General features: G+C 39.6%; 1 protein-coding gene across 1 annotated transcript in view; it reads right to left on the minus strand.

Moving 5' to 3' along the window:
- Positions 1–6827: 6827 nt before the first annotated feature.
- Positions 6828–25354, minus strand: part of FCHO2 (FCH and mu domain containing endocytic adaptor 2) — a 63335-nt gene continuing 44808 nt past the window's right edge. The window contains exons 17-25 of the mRNA XM_048502962.1: positions 23585–23688; positions 23367–23496; positions 21792–21903; positions 21173–21328; positions 16734–16866; positions 13255–13454; positions 11693–11757; positions 9623–9787; positions 6828–9090 (exon numbers count right to left, since the gene is read on the minus strand). Coding sequence (XP_048358919.1) covers positions 9068–9090; positions 9623–9787; positions 11693–11757; positions 13255–13454; positions 16734–16866; positions 21173–21328; positions 21792–21903; positions 23367–23496; positions 23585–23688 — 1088 coding nt within the window. The 3' untranslated portion in view covers positions 6828–9067. The remainder of the gene's footprint in view (positions 9091–9622; positions 9788–11692; positions 11758–13254; positions 13455–16733; positions 16867–21172; positions 21329–21791; positions 21904–23366; positions 23497–23584; positions 23689–25354) is intronic.

Here is a 25354-nt window from a genome sequence, read left to right on the forward strand (position 1 = left end):
TCAGCAGCCATTGCCTGCCTGCCTGCCTGCCTGCCCTCCATGCGTCTGTCTGTCGGCGGAGCAGGGCAAGCGCGCCCTCTGGGATGCAGCCCCCTCGCCATGCAGAGGGCCCAAGCTTTTGACACAGCGCGATAGCGAGCAATACATATTTATTTAAGATAGTGATGTACACGACGAGCAAGCCGCCTGAGGAGACAGTTTCCCAGGCGCACCCTGACCGTTCCCTCGGTAGGAAAAGCCACCGGAATTCAGATTTTGTTCAGATTTGCTTCCTGCTGGCAAATCAAAAGAAACAGGGCATCTTAAGTTGCTGGATCCGCTCCCGAAGCTCCCAAATAAACGTGTGGTGTCAACTTCCATTTGTGGCACTGATCACTTAATTTGGTATGCATCAGTGGATTTGATACATGCTTTGATTTCCTTATCTTTCATGTCTAAACGAGTTTTACTTTGATTTAAGAAAGACTAGATCTTTCCAGTGGCCTGTATTAGCCAGGATTTAGAAGCGTGTTTGGTTTTGGCTAAGCTAGACATTAACTTGGCTTTATGTTTACAATTAACTGTACAGCCAGTTTGGCTGCAACCAAGAAGTCAACCCAACAGGCTCCTTCCACCTCCCGGTGAGCTTCATGGCAAAATGCTGATTTGAAGTTGGATGTGCCAGATCCTAGTCCCCTATGCTAACCACTAGGATTGCCAGTCTCCAGATAGGGTGTGTGTGTGTGTATTTCTGCAAATATCAGCTCATCTCCAGATCACATAAATCACTCATTTATTATTTGTGTATTTAAGACACTTATTCCACTTTTCCTAGAGATAAGTGAAGGTGGGTCTCATGACATACTCTACCAACGTCCCCCCTCCCTAAATCCCAGACACTCCTAGGCCCAGCCTTGCTCTGCTGCCCTTTTCTGAAGAGTGTCAAGGGCTGCAGGAAGACCTAGTGGAGCTGGAATTCTTATATTGATTTGACACACAGATTTTTTTCACTTGAGAATTCATGACAGGTTTGAATCTTTCGGTAGAAACTTGTTAGTTTAGGCTCTCAGACGATGTGCATTAAATGCAAACAGCTTAGCTGAAAAATCATAATACTGAAATCTGATCTTCAATTCTAGTTCTGCAATTTCTTAGCTGCAGAGGGGAAAATTTGGAAAACTATTGATGCTTTAAAGGAATTTAGTAATTTTGTTGTTTACAACTGATACATTCACAGAAAAAATGTGTGTCAGTCTCATACTGATTAGCTTGAAAAGAAAAGTTTATGACATAGCACTTGTCCTGATTAATTTAATTTCTTTTAACAACAAACAATAAAGATATTCCCAATTCTTATCAACATGAATTAGTTTTTTTTTCAAATCTGTTGTAATCAGCAAGTTTTGTTGCTAGGTCACAAAGCATATATTGAATCATCTAGCTCTCAGAAGAGGAGGGCACCTTTTAGCATTGGTGATTCCTGCCACCGCCCTGACCTGGTTAGTCAGCCTATCCCAGTCTTATCAGAAGCCTTGGTCAGTACTTACATGGAGGACCACCAAGGGATTCCAGAGTCTCTGTGCACGTTGCCTCTGAATGTTTCTTGCCTTTGAATCTCATAGGGTCAACATAAGTCAACTGTGACCTGACTGCAAACAAAAAAAAATATTCCTGCCCTCAGGTCAGGTGGCTGATTCTATCTTTAAACATATTTCAATTGTTAGAAGGCACTTTTTTCCTTCAGTTCACTGTCTGCTTAGGAAAGAGTACAGGCTGTAAAGGCCTGTTATTCAGACATCTCTTTAATCCAAACTTATCATACTCTTCATTTCTTATTTATTTTCAGAATTTATATTCTGCCTTGCTTCCTGTCCTCATCAGGACTACCAAGGCAACTAACATTAAAATATACATAATAAAAACACATATTAAAGATCTTAAAACAATTTAAACGGAAGCTAAAATGCACATATAAAAACAACAATTAAAATATAGGCCAGGAAGGAGGGATCGTTGAAGAACTGCTGGACAAAACAAAAATGTCTTCATACACTTGTGGGAAATGGCAACAGAAGGAGGCAAACAAATCTCCCTGGGGAGAAAGTTCCAGAGTTTTGGTGCCACAACCAAAAAGGCCCTCTCCCAGGTTTCCACTCACCTAAGCTCAGAAGGGAGAGGCATCCAGTGCAGGGCCTTGGAAGATGACTGTAGTGATTGGGTAGATTCTTAAGGTACTTGGCAGGTATACCAGTATGAGGCCATATTATAGGGCTTTAAAGATCCACTCCAGCACCTTGAATTTTGCGTAGAAACAGATTGGGAACCAGTGTAGACTGGCTGTTATCTTACAGCATGGAATATACCAAAAAAGGTATGAATCCCTAAGGACTTGTGCAAAGGGACATCTCATTTCCCCGCTCTCCACTATTTCCTCCCTTCCCTCCCCTGAAATCTTTCATAGCTTCTTGCCTTTTATATCTGTCAGTTTAATGGAAATCTACCTTCACATTCCAATTTTTATCCTCCAGACTGGAGGAATCATTTCCAGTTAGGGCGTTCACCTTTGGATTGGTAACATGCCACTTACTTTAGAAAGGTAATGATAGCACTTATAAATCACCTAGGAAGCGTTTGCATATTTGTATGATCTACGAGTGAGGCCAGCATCAAAAGAGAAAGCTACACTATTGTGTATACTGTGTACAGTCTATAACTGCAAGGATGATCTTAGTATGCAATTTGTGCACCATTCAACATGTCATGTTAACTGCTTAAACTTTGTTTCATCTGTTTTTCAGGTTTCTGCTCATTTTCAGATTTCTGCAATCTGAACCTTATTGCTTTGTATATTGTATTGTTCGTTCTGAAAAGTTCGTTCTTTTAGAAAAAACCAAACACAGTGTAGCCCGCCTTGAGTTGCAGTGAGAAAGGTGAAGACAGACAGAGTGTTCTCACCACCTCCTTTCATGTGACCATTTGGGCAGGAAACCTGCCCACTCTCAGCTCTGCAAGGGAGGTGGAAAAATGCTCCTAGCACTTGTAAGTTTCTAAAAACTTTCTGGTCACATCTCCATGACCAGCTTGCACCTGTGCAGTCCCCATGCCAGAGTGTACTGAAGACACAACAGTGAACATAAATATATCTGCTTTCAATAAGGAAGAGTCTACTGCTGCCTGTGCACTCTATTTTTCACATGTGTGTCACAATTCTCATCTCAAGCAAAGTTTTTCTTTTCAGAGGAAAAGCTGTCAAAGGATGGTGAAGTCTGTAATGCAAGTGGTCTGTAATCCAAACCACCAGACCTCATGTTTCTGGCATAGCTTCAGGGCTCAGTAATCACACGCATCAGGTCAATGCCATGAGCAAGGTTCCATGAGGTTCAATGCACGTACCTACTTTACCAATATGAGATTATGGAGAAATGCAATTGATCAGTGTCCCAGCTTCTTCCTGGAAAGGCCTGTGGGGGAGTACAAAGACATCCAGCCATTCCAAAAGGGAAATTCTAAATGACACATCCACCAATCTAAGCAACCATGGTCACAAGGCTTTAGGTCTACGGAGCACAGTCCAGGAAATGTCTCTTCAGATCTCTAGCACAGCAAAAACAAGAACAGCAGCATAAACTGGCTGAAACTAAATGCCCACCATACTATCTGTCAGTTATTGTCTTCTGTTGATCCATTATGCTCATGTCCTTATCAGGATGAATAATAATAACCCAGCTGCCAAGACAAAGAGGAATCCAGTCAACTTTTTTGCTGTTGTAGGCAAAGAATCATCATCTGTCAATCGAAACAGAACACACACTAGTCTCAGGCAGGTCTCTGGAAAGACAGCAAATAATTTCCCTAAAAAAATAAGAATGCCATACTGTCCAAGCCCATTGGGTTAGGTTGCATATTACTACATTGGTCATCGAGCCTTATGTATGCCTCATCCTCCCCTCCTCCCCACCAGTATCTCGCATACCCACACTAATGAGGGATCTCAGGGAAGAAAATGCCATGACAGAGATGTTGATATAAAGTCCATGAAGGATTCCCTGACCTCTTAAGGATCAATACTACCTCCAGACCTGAGCTGCTTGTTCTAAATCACTTGGAAATTGAACTGAGTCACTTTCTAGAGCCAGGATATACAGCAAAGGTCATCCAAATTATGAAGACACCTGGGAGGTCCTCAGCAGAAAACCTCTGTCTGGGATATGGGGGGCAATTGAAAAAACAAATTACGTGAGCCCCCCCCCCCCGAAAAAAATTGGAAAAATGTTCAGAAAAAAAATTGAATGCCTTAAAAATGAAAGGCAGTACAGAATCTCCTGCTTATACTTGGTTTAAATGTAAGGGGAAAGAAATGAATGCATGATTGACATACTTTCATCTATAATTTTACACTCTTCCACAGATGCCATTGGGGTAATTCAGTTTCGGTCACTTACAGAGCATTGCTTATACTTGTTAGTTTCATATCAGTTTATTACCTCATCCCTTCGGCATAAGGACATAAAAATGGCATATCAATTTTGATTATATGGATTTGTGGTATTCATCTTCCCCAGCTATTTACACATCAGTAAAATATCAATGTATTGTCTCACACAATGCCTACATATAAATCACCTGAAAAGTGTTAGTATAGTATCAGCAATGGCAACCATTCTGTGACACTAACTTTATGAAACAAATAATTGTTAGAAATGGGAAAAATTAAGAACTGGAATTTTTCTCTCCCTCTCTCTGTTTAAAGCTTCAGTCCAATCTATGTATGGTCTCTCTCCAAATTGATATGGAACAGAAACTATATGTCAGCAACTGGGCTTCCTTTTTAGGGTTTGAAGTTCTCAGTTGGCAAATTCCTAGAGATATGGAGGTGGTGCCTTGGGGAGGGAAGCAACCTCAGCAGGGAATAATGCCAGAGTTCAATCACCAAAGCAGCTATTTTCTCCAGATCTCTGTCATATGGGACGCAGTTATAATTCAGAGTGATCTCCAGTCCCCACCTGGAGGTTGGCAACCCTAGATCCCATGAAGGACAAATGACTGCTTTGGAGACTGGAGTCTGTGGCATTATGCCTTTCTGAGATCTATCCTCTCCTGAAACCTCAGCCCCCAATCTCCAGGTATTTCCACACCTGGATTTGGTAATCTGTCTCCTTCTCATTCAACAGCCAGCCTACCTTTATATGCACCTCTATCTTAAGATCCCCCCCCCCCCCGCACATCCCTCAGCTTCTACCCAGGAAAACTGTGGCCCAACTATGTGGTACTGCCTACTGTGCAGGCCCACTTGTGAGGAAGGGAACGCTCAAAGACTTGTGGTATGGCAACTCACTTTCATCTCTATCCCAACCAAACTATTTCCTCTATCCCCTACCTCATTCTAACCTCAATCATCACCAACCTACCTTTTAACTATTCCCATCTTCAGCGATATTTATCATTTATTTCATTTTTACCCCACCTTTTTCATAGTGGGGATTAAAGAAGCTTATGTTAGTTTCATCGTTTTTTTTATCTAGGCTGCAAGTACATGACTAGTCCAAAATGGTCTAGTGAGCTTCCACAAGAAGATGGGATTTGAACCTGGGTCTCACAGATCCTGCTCTGAAGCGCTATCTGCTATACTACACTGGCATTCATAAGGTGGCTGCCGTTGAACAGTAGCAAGCAGCCAGGCCGAGCTGATCCATGCAAGGTAAGTGATACCAAGTCAACCGGAGATCTCCCAGAATCACCACTGAACTCTTGATGACAGAGATCTGTCTCCCTGGAGAAAATGACTGCTTTGGAGGGTGCACTCTATGGCATTATGTTTGGTTGAGGCCACTCCCCTGCCCCCCTCAAAATCTCCAGCAATTTCCCAGTCAGGCCTGCACCCAATAAATTACCCCTCAAAGGCCAATTTAGGCCTAGAAAGGGCCCTGTCCTTTCCCCATACTTTTTAGGGACAGAACTAAGCCTTGGGATCTTGTGGTTGCCTAGCAATAGCCACTGAGGGAATCTGTTACTTAAAGCTATAGGTCAAAACCCCTGGTATTTTTAAAAAAATTAGATTTCAGTTTTTTCTGAAAACATGTCAGGTTGGCAGAGTTATATTGCCCATTCACAGTTCCAATCACTGGATTTAAACATTCAAAGATTTGGCCAAATTTGCTATTAGAATATATGATCTGATTGATCTTTGAAGGGTTACGTTTCAGTTAAAGTATTTTTTCAGCTTGGGAAACTACTGAAGTTTTAGAGTGCCTCCCACTGGTGGACTTGGGGAAAAAATCACCCATGCTACAAGTCCTACTTATTACCTGCTCTGAAAAAAGATTTTTTTCCCCCAGCAAAGGGTGTCACCTTATGAAAATGGCTGCATGAACAAAAGAGGATGAGGTGGGTGTACAGTGCAGATCATCTTGCAAGTCCTCCCTTCTGTGCCAGCAATAAAAAAAAAGGGAATAGGTGGGCAGGAGGATCAAAAGAGTTGGTATTGCACCAAATCCTCAAGTGTTTTCTACAAAGAACAGGGCAAGAGACCTATATATTTATGGCATAAGGCCCTTTCCTCCTGTGCTGCAAATATCTGAACTTATCTTTTAACAAATGTGGTAAGAGAATATCATGAAGCTTCCCTGCCTGCTCAGCCTTTGTGCAAAGCTAGAACAGTGTGCTAAGATGTGTCTGCTACAATATTTTAACTTTTATCAAACTACATTGAGATGCTTTACTAAAATTCAGGATGATTACTTTCCCTTGTTCAGAAAACAAATGCATTTTAAGTGAGAAATTCATCCTTGGATTGAATATTCTGATGCTTGAAAATACCTCCAATGATATATAAGCAACAAGCCAACTTGTAAGTTATATATTACATGTTTATTATGGGGTGCAATATTTTTACATTTTGTGGAAGTTCAGATGTATTTACAGTTTTTGTAAAATAGATTTATAACGTTCTAATTTACAGTTCATAGAAACCGCAGACCCTTTAGAGTTGTGTTTACAAATTATCTCACAAGAGGCAGCTATAAAGATGATCACTTTATAAACAAGCAAGATCCAGCTTGCTACATGAAATTCTTTTCAGATATTTGTATTTTTACAAAATTCTTAAGATTTCTTTACAAAAATGCTATATAAACTCATATGGCTTCAAAATTGTAACCTGCACCCATTACTATTAAATGTTTGAGAATACTTGGTAAGCAGTTTAGATTAAAAGCGCTACCTTTTAACTTTGTAGAAATACATGATTAAAAATGGAGAATAAAATAGAATTTCAACAAGGAAGAATTAAACTGGCCAAACAGTTTTGATTGCGAAAGCAGATTACAATTAAGATTCCAGTAGGAGATTGTACCATGTGAAATGCCAATTGTTTAAAAGCTCTAACAATAATCACTCAGCAGAGACTAACATTTTAGACTATGAAGATCCAATAAGTACTGTTCCAAGGAAATCTAGTTAAAATTTAAAAGAACAATTTTAAGAGATAAAATAATCCATTAAAAGCATATGACTGTAATATTATGTTCCACCGTTAATGTAGAAATTAATTTGAATCAATAAAATGCATGCACCTGTTATTGGTTGCAGCCTCTGTAGTGTGTTTTACCAAATTTTAAGTGGCTACAGGCATCTTATATCACGCTGCTAAAAAATTCATTAGTGGTTTCACAAAATATTTAATTATTGCTTTTAAAGTATACTTTCCATAGACAAATAGAGTTCAGAGATGTAATCGAAGATTTCCAGTTGCTGGTTAAAGAGTATCTTACAACTTTTGATTTCAGCATTTAATAATGTCTTAACAGCATAGTATACAGACTCTAAAAACAGTAATTGACACAATGACTTCAATTGTTCAGAGCCACTATTTGCTATTGTATTTAAAATGGGGCAGAGATCAGAGACCAATTTCAAGGTTTAAATGTTTAGTTCATGAATGTTGTTGAAATTAAGATGAACAGCAATTTTTGCCCAGCTTAAACGCTTAACAAAAGCTACTCCTCACAAGAAACCTTTACATTCATATCGTATTTCTGAAAGCACTTGAATCTTTAAAACTATAGTCAAGGGGAAATACTACAGCTGTTCTCTTATAAATTAGTTTAAAATATTTAACGTGCCTTCAGAATTTTAGACATCTTTGGTGACAACGAAGTTAAAAATTTGAGCATAAAAATGTTTTCCTGTGAACGTATCAAAATTAGGCTATTCCTTTTAAAGTGGTTGCATGAACTGCACTTAACTCACCAAGGAAGCAGTCTAACATTTTTGTTCTATAGCTACTGTATATTTCCCTTCATATCCCTGCACAGGGAATTATATAAAGTTGTATTTATTACACAGAAAAAACCATCATGTTTTCTATATCGAAGAGCTACATACTGAAAAAAAGAAACAAGAGGCACATGAATATCTTGGCAGGCACAGTTTTTTTTTAAAAAGGCACAAATGTTACGTATTTCATATAAAAATAAATTAATCTACAGCATTAATTCAAAAATTACAACTCCCATAAATTTAACTAATGGCAGAAGTAAATATCTCTGCTGTCTGTGTTTAAAAACATTGCACTTTACATTTTTAAAACAATCTGTAATAAAACAATGTATACTTAATATATAGAATGTAGAAATCATTTTTTGTATACATCTCTCTAAGATATGGCACATGACTATACAAGTGGAAAAAAGTGACTTTGCCATTATGGTTATGGATTGGCAATAAGGGCAACGGAAAGATATTATAGCTGAGTAATATTTACGAAAGCTAAAATATTGGGTAGTTTATGGTATCAGGGCTCTAAATATCATGAAGACTGCTATTTTGGCTCAAACTTTTTGTGTACTCTTGTTCCTCAATATTGCAGGAGACCTTTTATAGATAGTGTTGGAGTTCGTTTCAGTGCTATTATAGAGTAAAGAATATTTTTACAATGACTTATTTTTAAAAAGTGCATTTTTGTTGTGTAAATAAACTGCAACAAATAGTCAACTTTTCCCAGAAGTGTGTGTGTGTTGCAATAGTGTTGGAAAGGTAGTAAGAATGAAGTATTTATTGAGAACTGGGTTTTTTTCCTCCACAGGTTTGATCAGCAATCTGCCATATATCGTCCTGAAAGACACAAAAACTTTAGTTAATATGTTACCAGTAAAGTGAGTCCCAAACAAACACATCTATTGGTACTGCTTACAATATTTATCTTCTATTTAAATATAAGAATAATTAAGAACAAGCACGCAAAGAATTGTATACTTATATCCCGAATGTCAAATCAGTGTACATCTCTGACGGGTGATTCACAATTTATGTAATAGATTCTAAAGTGAGCACAGTAAAATGCTGAGGAGATAATGTCTAAAACTGTGATGCCTAACAGAACTCAGAGGGCATCCACTACTGGTTCTAGCATTTACATAACAGAGCAGCATATTTAACATAGAGGTTAACAGAAAAATACATGAAGTTAATATAGAGAAACACATAATATGAGGTTTGACTGCCATTGGTCCTGCATTAATTACATCTCACAGATATTTAGAGAGTTGTGCAATCTATCATAATTACATTATAACAAAGAATCTTTGGATAATTTAAAGACTAACACATTTAATCCACCATTGAAATTTAACTTTATTTTTCTTACCAGTGGCAAATCTCTTCTTTACTAAGGAAAGTCGATAACCAGTGCCTACTAGTTCAATGTCTACTCCCGAAAGAGTGCTTCCTTCACTGATAAACTGCACTGCAAGTGTTGTGGGCTTACTGGGTCCTTCTGAAATGTCAAATTTGGCCCTGAGGGAGCCAGAGCCTATCCGGGGTAAGAAAAAGAGAGAAAATGCCCCATTAAGAACAGTAAGCAATTAGAAACTGATCACCTGGCAATATATACTCAAGAAGCATATTTCCGTCAAGCAAAATGCAAGGGTCTGCATGGAGAAGTAAACAATACAGACAGTGCTCACAGGAAATATGCTTTCTGAAAGCCCTGCAAAGAATATTCAAACAGTTGGATGCATTACATTGATTTAACTGAAGTATACTTTCAAGCAATATGGTCAAAGAAATGCTGCAAAATGATACTGCAAAACAAACCTGAAACATGACCAAGAGGGTGTGGAGCAGAAGGAGATATGATGATGGTAGAAGAACAAGCCAGGCAAGAGGGATGGAGAACAAACATTTGTGTGCTGTTATCTTTTCTGGTTCTTCTTCCAGCCAGGGTGATACTGGTGAAGTTGGGCTTTAATATCTTGCTTTTTAAATGCCAGATCAGATTTATGACATAAAACAATCTGCTAGTTTTCAAGCTGTCCAGAACTCTTTATTATGTTGGATGTTTTTAAAAACCTTCCCTTTGTCAACAATTCCCTTCAAGTTTGAATTCCAGACTTGCAGGAGATGGAGGAGTTCAAACTTTTCTCTGTACAAAGTTTTCTACTTGCAAGGAACTTTGTTTTATGGATTACCATTCAGCAGAGGTATGTCGTATCCTACCAACTCATTTAGCTGAATTTGTTGGGCCAGTGTTAGAATTCCTTGGTATCATCATCACAGACAAACTATTAATTTTATCATGGGTTTGTATTAACGAGGAAGTCATTCCACTTTTTAAAGAGTCTTCTATCTCACCCCTCTCTCCATCTCCCAGGATAGGGCTAGAAGGCTTGAGAAGTCCCCAGAGTCAAAGGCAACCCAGCAATTTTGGCAACACTTACAGTGTTGTTATGTCTATGTATGTTTACTCAAAAGAAAGTTTCACTTTGTTCAACAGGACTTTCAGTTGACCATGAACATAATTGAAGATTACATGGTGCACTTTGCAAATGTAGGGGGGTTTAGAAAATTTCTGAAGTTCACAGTGCTAATGAAAAGTTAAAAGCTCAACAGGCTCTGCAAGAGAAAGTTGGGAAAAGAACCTGCCCTTTTTTTGGCTGAACCTGCTCAGCTGGATCTGACCAGCAGCTTCAAGAGAGCAAGAAGGCAGAAATGATGGAAGTAAAGGGAGCTCAAGCTTCCTACTGTAGAAGCCTGGTTTGAGTCAGCCAGCAGTGCTGTAAAATATCTCTTTGCAAGATGTCTGTGTACCCTTCTCCTTCCCTGTCAGCCTTCATGGTACCTCCCCAGCTGCTATGATGGCAATTTTTTCCTCTTCTGCACAGCCAGCTTGTTGATCATTTAGGTGCTGGAATGAAAGTGCACAGGTGGCAGAAAAGGGCAGGGGGAATGGGCACTTCACTGGCATCCCTGGCACGCAACTTACTGTCCTCCAGATCCTCTGAGGCTGTCTGTTTTAGGATGAGAACATCCTACCAAACTCAAGCTCTATTGGGCAACAGGCTTGACCTACTTTCCTGGAACACATGGGGTGGGCAAACACTGACAAATGGGGATCAGAAAAACCATAGTGGCATGTCAGAGAGCCACATGTGGTTCTTAAGCCACTGAGTATGACCAGATTAAGATAATGATTGTACGCAAATCTGTAGTTATGCTTCTGTACACTTGTGTTCAAGGACTTCTATTTAATATTTCCTGTAACACCCCAAGAACAAAATGACCACTTCCATCCAAAATTATCTTCATTTAAAAATGTTAAGGAATTAATTATAAAACGAAGAAAAATCTAATAATGCTAAAAGCTAACCCAGTTTGATATTAAAATGAGTCATTAAAAGGTTTTTCTTATATATTAACCTGAAAACCATGCTCTCACCTCCATTTTCGGACTTTTCTGAAACGGCAGATAATTTCCAAAAAGCTTTCATCTGTTCTGCATTCCTGCAAGAAAACGTTTAGCTACTAAGTAACTGTATATCTAAAAAAATACTGCTACAGTAAATCTCTTGTAGTCTTTCTATACAAAGATTCTATTGTTATTTTTAAGACCCCCCCCCCCCCAAAAAAAAACCTCTAGACAACCAATAGGCAACTGGAAGCCTGGGGAACAACTGGAGGGCTTCCTAACTTGCCACCAGCATGGCTTTCCAATCTCAAGATCTCCTTCAATCATTGTGCCTCTCTGACACCCATTCCAAACAATGTGAGACACCTACAAAAGCTCATCATTCATGGAGCTCCAGTGGTTTTGGTCCTACAGCTGGGCAAGAATGACCTTTCTAGCAGGAAGAGGGCAGAGCTACTGACAGCTGTGGTTATGGATTTGGGATTCATCAGCTCCTGCCTCGTAGGGACACAGTTCTTTTGGCCTGAGTTGCTGGAGCATCATGAATGGCAGCGGGTGGTCTGCCATCCCAGGCAGGATTCATGTGACACAACGGAAACTGAGTAGGGCAGATTGGCAGAGGTGGTGGCAGCTTGATCATGTAGCACCTGGACATTTCCTTCAGGCAGATCACTTTATTTCAGCCAGATAGAATGTAGTTCTCAGAATGGGGTCAGGACATTTGACAGCATGGAATTCCAGATGGCCCCTTCTCATGGGTGTGGTCATAGGAGTGTTGGTGGGAGCTGAGAGGTTTGGTGGTCTGGGACATCAGATTCAAACTGGGTGAGGCTGAGCCAGCATGGTTACCTCCCCTGGTTTGGAAACCTCTATAAGGATTCTTGAGGGTGGAGCTGTCTGTTATGTTCAACTCAGGGGCTGTAGCCAATCTTCAACCTTCAGGTGGCAAGGGAATCACACAGTAATGGAGGATGCCTTGGTGGGGCCATGGACTTGCCATCCTGTGGTGCAAACAGGTACTCTCAGGGCTGCCTTCAGCTGCGCAGCTGCTGAGGCCCCTCGCCTGGCAGAGGGACCATGAGCAACTAGAGATACTGGGCCAATATTAGTGCCTAATAGCAGCAGAGAAAGTGCAGCACAATGGAACTGCATGCTGTTGACTTCTCTAGACACCTATAAGAAAATGGGAGGTCTGTTTGCAGCATCACAGGGACAATCTCCTGCATCCTTAGAGTGGAAGAATTGTAGGAAAAGAGTCCAAACTCTTCCACGTTCTTCCCAGATCTACTAGCACCATCTGCAGATAAATACAGTGCAAAAGAGTTGCACTCTGTTCCCTCCATTGTGGCCATGATCGGGAAAGTGGTGGGGGAAAGGGGCCCACAGACAATCTGTCTCCAAAGGTCTCACAAAAACTTGCACATGACCCTGGATAACAGAAGCGATACCAAGGCTAGCTTAAACGGTCAAAATTACTTTTAAGAGTACTGCCTTTTGCAAACTTTTTTTAAAACAACACATATCACCACTACCACATATCACCACTACAAAAATGAACTTCATGCAGTAAAAGTAAACGTAGATCAACTTACCATTTTGCTGGTGGAAGTGACTGCATGTTTGTTACACCTCCATCAATGGGTACCATGACCTGTATATTAGACAGTGTACTTGGCACAACCATAGATGCCGGGTTGTATTTGTAGTCAACTCTTACATCAGTGGTGCTGGCATTGCACTTCCAATACGTGGCAAGATTCAGAGGTGTAGACTGGATGCCATTTGAAGATACCTTTGCAAATAAAAATGCCTTAAACGCTGCCCTGAGAACACCATGGGAAGTCAGCCAGTCAAGACCAAACACATCTATGACTGGTCTCCTAACATTCCCTTCAACATAAAACATAGGGACATACACTGTGGGTTAAATGACCTTCTGGGAACTCTGGTAGGGAAAACTGACAGGAACACAGGATCCCTAGTGCTGTGGCTTCCTACAGGATCCCTAGTGCTGTGGCTTCACATCCTGTGGAAACCCACTGATCTCCTATCTAATGTGCTTGTCTCTCCATTTTTCCAAAAACATTCTTCCAAGAGCATGTCTGGACTTGAGTTAACCTTGCAAAATAACAATGATTCAGCAACTTTTTCACTAAAGTCCTTCAACAAGGAAAAAAATAATTACATCATCAACTTAACAGAAAAATTAGCATCTCAGAAAGAGCCTCTGTTCCTAGTCTGACACTACAGCAGTGTCATAGTGGTTAAGAGCAGGTGTACTCTAATCTGGAGGAACCGGGTTTGATTCCCCGCTCTGCCGCTTGAGCTGTGGAGGCTTATCTGGGGAATTCAGATTAGCCTGTACACTCCCACACATGCCAGCTGGGTGACCTTGGGCTAGTCACAGCTTTTTGGAGCTCTCTCAGCCCCACCCACCTCACAGGGTGTTTGTTGTGAGGGGGGAAGGGCAAGGAGATTGTAAGCCCCTTTGAGTCTTCTACAGGAGAGAAAGGGGGGATATAAATCCAAACTCCTCCTCCTCCTCCAGTCCTTATCTTGTATTGACTTTCTTTTACTACTCTTTGGTAGAAATAGTGCTCTAACTATTGAAAGAATTACTTAGAAATTATTCAGGTGTTACATAGAAAAAGGGGAACTGTCAACAGCTGAACCAGAGAACAGATGGTTCAGGAAGATGGTCTAGATTTTAAGACAAAGAAAATTCTAAAAACATATATATGGTAAACTGCGTAGATATCCCATGAAGCAAAAAGTAAAATAAACTGGGTACTAAACGATCAACTGAGTTCCTGTGCTTTCTCTTTTTGGAACAAGTAATCCTACATTACATGGTTAGCAAACATAGTGCTTAGACAAGCTTGCTTTCCAGTTGGTAAGGCTATTAGCTTTCACTTTGCGCTCGGCATTGCAAAACCTCCTCACTCAGAGAGTTTTATTCAAAACAGTTAACTGTAGTGCAGCAAAATGTCTGTGCAGCCAACATGAGGATACCATAAAACATTTTCAGATGACAAGATATGTACTAGCTTGGAGGCAAGGCACCCTCTTTGTCTATAAAAGGGATTTTTGCTAACCGACTACTTCTCAATCAGTGTCTTGTTCTCCCTTAAAAAGCTGTTCATGGCAGCTGGGGAGCAATCAGAAATATGTGGTAGCCTGGAGTGGAAAAAAATATGGAAAGAATATTTTTACTTGCTCATGCAATAATGGGAGATGATTCCCACAAGTTCTGCTTATGGGAACTGGTGAACATACCCCAGGTTACCCTCCCAGAAGTAATTTTCAGGGAGTAATTGGCTACTGTGAAGTATACAGACACTTAGGCACATTCAGGCAGTAGAATGTTGAGAGCCCAAAGGGTTAACATGGAACTCCACGTGATTGGCTGGAGAGAACTGCAGAGCATTCTTAGCCAGAGCACTGACTGTTCTGAGGGGAACCTAATTGACCGCCAAAGTGAACGGTTGTTGTGTTGTAGCTCCATACTCTGGAGGCTGAGGGTCAGTTCTAAGTGAGCTGAGCTACTCTGATTAAGTGCCAGAAAGAACAGATTTAAGCTAGGGAATCTTTGCCAAGGTTAACCATAACGCAGTAACACTGATTAATCATACTGGTGGCTTGGCTGAATTTCTCTAAGGAGAACTCACCCAGACATGGGGCAATGAAGCTCCCGAAGGTGGTTTGGTTGGTAAACAGAGAAAGGACTGGGTTTCCTGGAGGAAAGTAGCAAGTCCTTCTCTGCTAAGAACCATGTAAGATAGACACTCTATACTACAGGAGAGGGTTTAAGGTTATAGTGTCTAAGGTAATGCTTATCTAGGGGTAGAAATTAAGGTTTTGTTAGCACATTAACTAGAAAGTCAAACAGAAAAAAGAACACATATCCTAGTGGGTCCTTAGTTTGTGGAGAATTTAAATGACTGTAACAATTTGAAGGCACTAAAGATTGTGACCTGTGTGAACCTTGTATCAATTGTAAAAAGATACTGAAACAACTTGTAAAACAGTAACCTCTTAGAAACCAGCTTATTGTATATTTTCAATTTTATTCTTGTAAATAAACTTTTGATTTTTTGTTTAAACAGCCTCAGGTGCTAGATTTTTTTTTTCTGACAGAAGGGGAAAGATTATTTTGGTGTCCCTACAGAGCTACTATTCGTCCTGTCTGTGAAGTGGCGCAGTTGAACAACTGAAGATCATTCTTACTGTTTAATTTAATTTTTAAAATGGGAAAATGCAAAGTGTATATACAAAGTCTAAATTACCTCATTCAAACTGCTGCATTGTATATGAAAAACAAAAGGGCAGCTCAGTCAAAGCATAAGACACTAATATTTTTTGGGGGGGAAAAGTCTTCTCAGGGCATGAGTCGGTGGAAAGGCTTAAGGGCACCAAGGAGCTTCCCTCTTGTCATAACAACCTTGATAAGGGAGGACTTCAGAAACAAAAAATCCCTTCTGCAACTCTGGTTCTATTCAGTGGTTTGGGTTTAAGCCATTATAATGAACCCCTAGATCCAGAGTATCTGCGGTGGTGTAACACTGCACATTTCTTGTGCAGTGCTGTCCTTTTCATTCTCACTTTTCCCCATTATTCCACCTGGCAAAAAGCCAGCAGAGTGCTATAGCCAAGGGGACAGCTAAGAGTAGAGGTATATATATTTCAAATAAAATACTGCAAAGTAAATACCAGGACGTGGTGGGTTTTCTGGGCTGTGTGGCCGAGGTCTGGTAGATCTTGTGCCTAACCTTTTGCCTGCATCTGCGACTGGCATGGCAAAACGTTAGGAACAAGATCTACCAGACCACGGCCACACAGCCCGGAAAACCCAGCACAACCAGTTGAATCCAGCCATGAAAGCCTTCGACAATACATTAAATACCAGGAGTTTATATAAATTCCACACATGAAAATGTCATAATACAATAATCTAGCAGAGTCAATGACTACACAGTAATGATTGGTATAATACCTTTTCTAATATAGAAGATACATCAAAAGATACTAAAAATCCCTCTTTAGCTCTTACAACCAAAATAAAAAAAGTTACCTGATACTTTAGAACATCTACATTGTAGTAAGAAGCAGAGGGATTCTGTTCTGATAATTTCTTGAGGTAGACTGTGACAGCTTGCATGTTCATCCAAAAATCCCTTGTATTGGAATCACTTTGTGATGTATCACTGTTGTAGAAATTAAGAATGAAAACATAGGTTTTAGTATTTTTAAATATTGGAGATGTCTCCAAAACAAACTAAATCCAATGAACTAGTGCATATTAATGCACGAGAGCTGCTGCAGAATCTATTTCATACAAAATTGCATAAATACTTGCATCAGCGATTGGCCTTTTCTGCATGCATAGTTTACCACAGATTCTCCCAGTGGCCAAACCTGGTGTCTTGGAAACATTTTATGTGAAATCATTCCGCACATTTCCTTTCCCCCATTCTTTTGCAGTTTTTTTCTCCCTTGCTTCTCTAGTTGCATTTATTCCACATGCTACTGCTGAAAACGTATTATTCCTGATGGCAGTGGGGTGTTATCAATAATGCAGAGGAATAAATCTTTCTTTTTTCTTTTACACAGGCCCTGTGCAGTTACATTTTTAGAAGCAATTCAAAACTACATCAGCCTCCCTTTCTAATACTGAGAACTACCAACCCAAAATGAAAGCCGAAAAAACTCCTAAAGCAGGAGCCATTACCAGAAGGAACGTAAACATGTAGGCTCCCACCCCCACACAAAGGACCACATTTTCTGGTAAAATGTGATAAGTACAATTGTTACTGCAGCATTCCTGATTATATGCAATAATTATTCCAAATACTCTTTTCAATCACTGCCAGCTTCAAAATTGCTCTCTACTATAATATTACATTGGTAATGCGATATGAAAATGACGAAGTTCATCAATCAACCACAGTTGTTTGTATTCCTGCCACAATGTTACATCACTAATTCAGTATGACAAAACAAACAAAATATTCCTTTGGAAAACCGAAGGAGAGAAGAAATGGATGAAGGGGAGGTTGGGCAACTACACAGGGTGTGGATAAGGGCCAGGTGTTTGCACAAAATGAAGCAAACAAAAAAACCCAACCCACCACAGAACTACTGGAGCAGGTGCCATCAAGGAACAGAAATACCCTCCCCTCACACACAAAGAACCACATTTTCTGACCAAATTAGAGCTGTGGTAACACACAAACATTACTGCAGCACTCTCTTGTCAATTTCTTCCTGCAAAAGCAAGTTCCCTTGTCATTTTCACTCATTCCTAAATGTGGACACAGTGTATTTTCACCTTAATGTTCATTCAAGATGAAATTAACACAGCTGATACAATTGACCTAACTTGTATTTGTGACGTAAAATTACATTGCTAATGTGTTGCGATATGACAAAGAGAAAAAAAGAGGGGAAGAAAATGGCTGACAGGGAGGTTGAACATGTGTTTGTATAAAATGGAAGCCTAAAAAACCCTACTGGAGCAGGTGCCATTACATGAAGGAATACATAGCTTCAGTTCATGGCTGAAATCTCAGTACTAACATGAATTCATTGAGTTCCCCACATCTTCACACGCAACTTGGGAAGACTATTGACCTCTCTTAGGGGCTTTTGAAAAGATTACAAACAACATATGCAAACAGAAGAATGTTAAAAAATTTAAATTATTAACAGCTATTCTCTCAAATGCTCTGAAGTTAGACAAGACTACCATACATTAGTACAGAAAATAAAGCATTCTGTCACACTACATTAGAGTTTGTACTTGTATGTTACTGAAAACTATTTCTCATGTAACTTGGGGACTAAGGGCAAGTATTCCAGCATAAATTTAATTTACTTCAGAATATATGCAGCAGAAACATAATTTTTGCAGACGCCTCTAGAGCATAGTGTCTTCTCTTTTAAACACTGGGACAAACCCATGTTGCTCAGTGCCAGAGGCACCAGGCACAGGAGCTTAAATCACATCAGTACCGATCAGACATTAGTGTCTGTCAAATATGAGAAGTACCTATCTTGAGAACATTCTGTACTAAGCAGAACAATCTACTTGCCATTCAGCAAATGAGTTAAAAACAAACATATCATGTGTGTGTGTGTGCGTGCGCGCGTGCGCTTAAAGAACTGAGTGAACATGTACAGGTTAAAGTTAGCTGGTTCAGATTTTTAAATGTAAAATATTTATATCCTGCCTTACCTTCAGACTCAGATGAGAGTCTGCATGTCTCAAGCAGAGTTGAAGTTATTGGTCACACCAGAGGCAATATCCCTTTTTCTAACATAGGCTACACAGGGACTTGAAAAAGATTTATGCTAACATGATGACTGTTACAAATCCATCACGACATAAATTTCAATTAACTGAAACTGAACCCAGACAAAATGGAACTGATGCTGGGGAAAGGTGGATGTCTGGAAAGATCTAGTGCTTCCTACTTTTATGGGGTTCAGCTAACACTTGCTGGCTCAGTTAACAGCCTTGGGGGTTATATTGGATCCAAAATTATTGAAGCTACAAAAATGCTTTCTTCCAACTCAGCCCAAAGACAGCTCTCAACTTAGACTTGGCCAACCTGGACCCATGCTATGGTAACATGAAGACTATACTACTGTAATGCAGTCTACACAGATCTCCCCTTGGAGCCAATTGGGAGAGTCCAGTCAGTTCAAAATGCTGAAGCTAGGTTATTATCAGGAGCAAGGAAGAATATGCATATCACTACCATTCTGCAATCACTCCAGTGGGAACTCCATTTCAGTTTTGTTTGAGGTTTCTTTGTTTTCAGATTTCTATAATCCAAACCCTACTGTATAGTTCACTGGATGTCCCATCGTGTTGATTATACTTGACTTACAACATGTAATCCACCTTGAGTCTCCACAAGAAAGGCAGACCATAAATAACCAGACAACAATAACAATTTGTTTATTCATAATTATATGGGGAGAAATAGTCTTCATTCTTTCAAATACCATGCTATTTGTGACAAAATATTGACATGATTTAAAGTAATGTAAATGAGGTTACTTTGTCCTGTGGGGTCCCATAACACACAATTTTATCTCCCATGCCATCCAACCTCTATGGAAAAACTTTGAGAAATACTTTGTAATTTTGTAATTGGATGCCATCAGTGTGCTGACAAAACCTAGCTCTCACTACCTAAATCTCCCGAGGATGCAGTAGAGATATTGAGCCACTGCTTAATTGCTGAGGAAATAACTAATACTGACAAGAGGCAATGCTAGTTGGGAAGCCTGGAACCTAAAGGACATGGGGCTTCCCACTTTTGAAGGAGTTCAACTGGCCCTTGCTCATTCATTAAAGTATCAAGGGGTTAGTCCAGACCCAGCATTACCGCTGGAGGCAGATGCAAAAATGCTTTCTTTGGAAGGAGGCTCCCTACTTTGATTTGGTTGATCTGGCCATCTGGATCCACATTATGGTAACATCAAGGCTAGATTATTGTAATGTGCTGTGCATTGGTCCCCCCCCAATCAACTGGAAATTCCAATTACAGCAGAATGCCATACTTTGGTTATTATTAGGGGCTATGTAGAGCATGCATATTGTACCCATTCTGCCATCACACTATGGGCTGTTCATTAGTTACCAGGTTCAATTTAAGGTACTGGCTATCATGTAAAAGGGGGGCTATCATGCCCCCTTCATGGCCATGAATTCCCATATCTCCAGGACTGCCTCTCTTCCTATGTCAAGGCACAATTATTTCACTCATATGAACAGGGTCTTGTCCATATGAACAGGGTCTTATGTCACCCTGCACATGAGCAAGACTTGCATTTTCTGTAGTGGTCCACACCCCATGGAATGGCCTGCCAAAAGAAGTCAGGAAGGTGTACACCTTTTTGGTTTTTCGAAAACTATGTAAAATAGAACTGCTCATGAGGCCATTTTTCTAAAGGAATAACAGAATTATTCAGGAAGACATTTCAATAGAGGGCAGGGGCTGTGAACTATACTACTAATATGCATTATCTATTGCTTTATATTTTTATCTAACTCTCACTGCATTATATTTCAACTTATGTAATACCATTTCTTGAACTGTTTAACATGTCATGATTAATATTTATGCCTTATGTCAGATTTCTGCAATATTAGTCCTACTGTACTGTTCATTAGATGCCTCACCCTAAGGAATGCACTGACTTTAAGTAATCTGCCTTGAGTCTTAATGAAGAAGGCAAACTATAAGTAAAAAACAAATATTTTCTAGTGCAGCTCCAGTAGAAATGTGCAACTTTCATATATCTGTGCAACTAAGAAGAGAGTTGAAGCAAGAGCAATGAAAAACAAAACAAGCAAATACACAGTGGTGTTTAAAAAACACATTCATGGTGTGAACAGAGCTACAGATAGAATTTTAAAGAATGATGTAATAATATACTATTACAACAAAACACATTAATATATTAGATCATTTGCTATTATATAAAAAAATACAAAACCTGTATACTAGTTGTGCATTTGGAAGAATCTGCTCTAGTTTGCTTGTGTTTTTTACCCTGAAGCAGAGCACAGCTGGAGACGGATTGCTGGTGAAGACTTTAATAATCCCACTTGGGAATGACACTGTCATATCACCAGTGATCTTCACAATACATCTAAAGATAGATATGAAAACAAACATTTCTTTTACAACCCATTGGGCATGTTGCATTTAGAAAAATACGAAACTAAATTCAGAACACATTTCAATTGAAAACTAGCATCAGGTGGTGTATGATTAATCAAACCTGTTCATTGATGACATGGTTTTTAAATAGGCAAGACAGCAACAAAAACACACCTCAGAAATGAAATGGCCAACACAGTTCTGTTAGGTTTTTTTACCACAAGAATTTTCAACAAGTGAAGTGAAGATTAAAGGCTTACAAATGAGCATTACAAAGCATTTGCAGGTACAGGCATAACAGTTCGCCAATAATACATGATGCACACTTATGTATCAGTACTGTATTCCCCCAAACATATCCCAAATTTTGTATGTTTCTTCTCTCTCCAAGTTACAAAGGAAGCTGTTTTTTAAATGCAAAAAAATCAAAATAGTGAATATCTTAAACTAACTTTGTGGGATCTGCTCCTTTAAAGTAGGCATTAACAGACTCAGTAAGAGCTACTGCAACAGGTAAGGTGTCCTGGTTTCCAAGGCTGACAGGGCTTGGACCTCGAGAAACACCTGCAATACAGTTTGAATGATTAATTTCCAATAGTATTACAAAGTTCAACTATGGATGCCTGTCTAGTTTTCACAAAACATTCACTTTCTAAATGATACCAAGAAAACATATTTAAATGCAGATCTTACAACATTGCACAAGAACTCCTGGAATTCAAATATGTAACTATATCAGATCAAAAGTGTATCTAACTGAATACTGTTTTATGAAAAGCACATCATGTCGACCCAGAAATGTAAATCAAGTTATAATGTAGATATAAAATCTTGGATCTAAGCTTATTCTTATTTTATCTGGGATGGTTTTGGGAAAAATAACTTTGGATTTGATCATCTAACCAGAAACAGTTGATCTAGCTTACTAATTGTACAAATCAGACTACTCAAAAGGAAGTTGAGCATGTTTCAACAAGAACATAAAAGACATCCCAGTCTATACTAGAGATCTGTGGCGTAGATACACACAATGATCTTTTATATACATGAATAGACCTTCGTTAATTTATATTCCCTGGCATTTGCATCTATGGAATGGCTCTGTCCATTGAAAATTACAGGGAAACTGCTCCAGACACTGCAGCTCCATGAGCAGATCAGTGTTCCTGAAGCCAGAACCAGACAGATAAAATAAAGTCATACATAACATACTTAATAGAATAAACTTTTAGATTGCCATTCATATCTTCACCTTCTTCATACAACTGGAACTGTTTTTGTTACAGAATTCAAGAGTCCAGTTTGAAACAACGGCTTAAAATAACTGATGCATCATCTCTCCTCCTGCAAAGTAGGGACTTTCATGCCAGACATTCTGCTGATTATGACAGTACCACTATATATACATTTTGTAATCAGATGACATGACACTCTTGAAAACAGCTCCAGTTTCACATTTTAGTTATATCTGAAATGAATGAACATCTGCAATAAATTCTTCTACAGAGCAAGCTTATAAATACTATTCAAACAACCCATCTGGGGGGGTGGGGGTGGGCAGGTAAAGGGCTTGGGGGATGGCACAGCCTCACACTGATGCATTTGCCCCTTCCACTGTGTAAGGGGCAGTCCCAATGGAACAGGGAGCAAATGTGTTGGCGTCTGGCCACCCTTCAGCTCTGTGGCAGCAACACCTGGAAGTTTGGACTGCCGCAGAACAATGCCAGCATCCAGTGCAAGGGGTGGATGGGCTGGAGTATTTATGGAGATGGAGCCGACATTAGTTGGCTTTCACCTGGCATTTAGGCTGGAAGCACAGTCCATTTAGCCCTATGAAGGGCTTTCCAGTGGCAGGGTTTTTAAAAAAGTTTTCTCTGCCTTCCTGTGTTGCCAGAAAGCCCTCTGGAGGCGGCAGGGTGGCACAGCAGCAGCACCATCCCTAGCTTCCTCAGGCTTTGGATGGGGCTGAAAAGCTATAAAAATATTTAGGTGCTGCTATGGGGTTAACATTGGACGAAATCTCTTACCAACTGTGGGTGTATTTGCTGCACTTAATGATGCAGAAGAGGATATGGAGGAAGAACTCTCTGCACGTGCCAGTGGAGCTGGAGGAGGTGGGCTGGAGTTGGAGGTCAGAGGAGGACTGAAGGGCCTTGGCTTAGAATAAAATATAGAAGCATTAATATATGCAGTCAAGTGTATAAAAGAGATAAAGATCAACACAGGTAAGGCTGAATACACCTACAATTTCATTAATTCCACTGAGTTTCCCGGTGGGTAACTTTGGTCTGGAAGCTGGTCTTGGAGGAGGTACTAAGGCACCCAGAGAAAGAGGGGTTGTTGGCCTGGCTGGAAGGAAATATTGAGATGTCAACAGACTGTTATCAGAGAAGCAACTGCGAATGTTTCAGTAATATTCTGGTACAGCAGCTATTTCAATCTAAAACTGATTTAACAGTATTTTTTAAGAGAACAGAAATCAGCAGTGTCATTAACACTAATACTATTATTCTGAAAAGCAGCCCTAGAAATGACACTTATCCCCTCTTATTTAATAGTTTTAATGATCCTTTAATTTTTAAGTCGTTTCCTTTTAATCCTTATGCTTTTATCCTATTGTTTTATGTTTCCATACTTATTTGTGCTTCCAATTTCTTTTTGCTAGTAGATTCTTTTAGATATATACTTTCAATTTTAAAACATGTTATCCTTTTAGTTATATTTTATTTACCTTATGCTGGTCTATGACTGCAATAAAAGTTGATTGATTGATTCTGTCACAGGGAAATAAACAACTAATTCTATACAATCAATTCCAATTTGAACAAGACTAATTGGCACATTAAATGCCTTCTACCAAGCCCGTAGGCCCCTTACATTGATACTGCCAATCCTGGCCACCTGGATCCACGCCAATGTTACTACTGTAATGCACTAAATGTGGGTCTCCCCTCAAAAGCAATTCAGAAACTCCAAGCTGGAACTGGCAATCATAAAAGTAACTGATCTCTGTTGTTGGGAGATTTGCGTGGATTCTAAGAGAGCTGCTGCCACCACGGCTGCTGTTTGGGGAGGGTGGGGGAGAGAAGCAGGTGGGTTGGGAGAATGATGGGAGCTGAAAGAGAGAATGATGGGGGGGCAGAAAGAATAAGAAACTGACAGGCATGTGGAGGACAGAGACAGTAAAAAAATAGTGGCAGGAGGCAGAATAGAATAGAATAGAATAGAATCTTTATTGGCCAAGTGTGATTGGACACACAAGGAATTTGTCTCCGGTGCATATGCTCTCAGTGTACATAAAAGAAAAATACATTTGTCAAGAATCATAAGGTACAACACTTAATGATTGTCATATAGGTCTAGTAAGCAATCAGGAAACAATCAATAGTAACAAAACCATAAAATGTAAAATCATAAAATAAAATGAAATAAAATGAAATAAAATAAAATGTAATGTCAGCACAGGCTATAGTCATACAGTCATAAGCGGGAGGAGATGGGTAATAAGAATGATGAAAAAAAGTAGTGCAGTAATTATATAATAAATATATAATAAATAGTTTAACATTATCGAGGAAATTATTTGTTTAACAGAGTGATGGCATTCGGGAAAAAACTGTTCTTATGTCTAGTTGTCTTGGTGTGCAGTGCTCTGTAGCGACGTTTACAGAGGGTAAGAGTTGGAAAACAGCTTTATGACCAGGATGCGAGGGGTCAGTAAATATTTTCACAGCCCTTTTTTTTGACCCGTGCAGTATACTTGCGGTCCTCAATGGAAGACAAAGTGTGAGTTAGCAGCAATTGTTTTTTCTGCAGTTCTGATTATTCTCTGAAGTCTGTAGTCGTATCTTGTTGGGTTGCAGGAACCAAACCACACAGTTATAGAGGTGCAGATGACAAGACTCAAATTATTCCTCCTCAGTAGGAACTGTATCAGCAGCCTCTTTGGGCAGCGTTTGAGACTTCCTGAGTTGGCGCATGAAAGAACATTCTTTGTTGTGCTTTTTTTGATGAC

The sequence above is a fragment of the Sphaerodactylus townsendi genome, linkage group LG07 (assembly GCF_021028975.2).
Source record: "Sphaerodactylus townsendi isolate TG3544 linkage group LG07, MPM_Stown_v2.3, whole genome shotgun sequence".
Classification (NCBI taxonomy): Eukaryota; Metazoa; Chordata; class Lepidosauria; order Squamata; family Sphaerodactylidae; genus Sphaerodactylus; species Sphaerodactylus townsendi.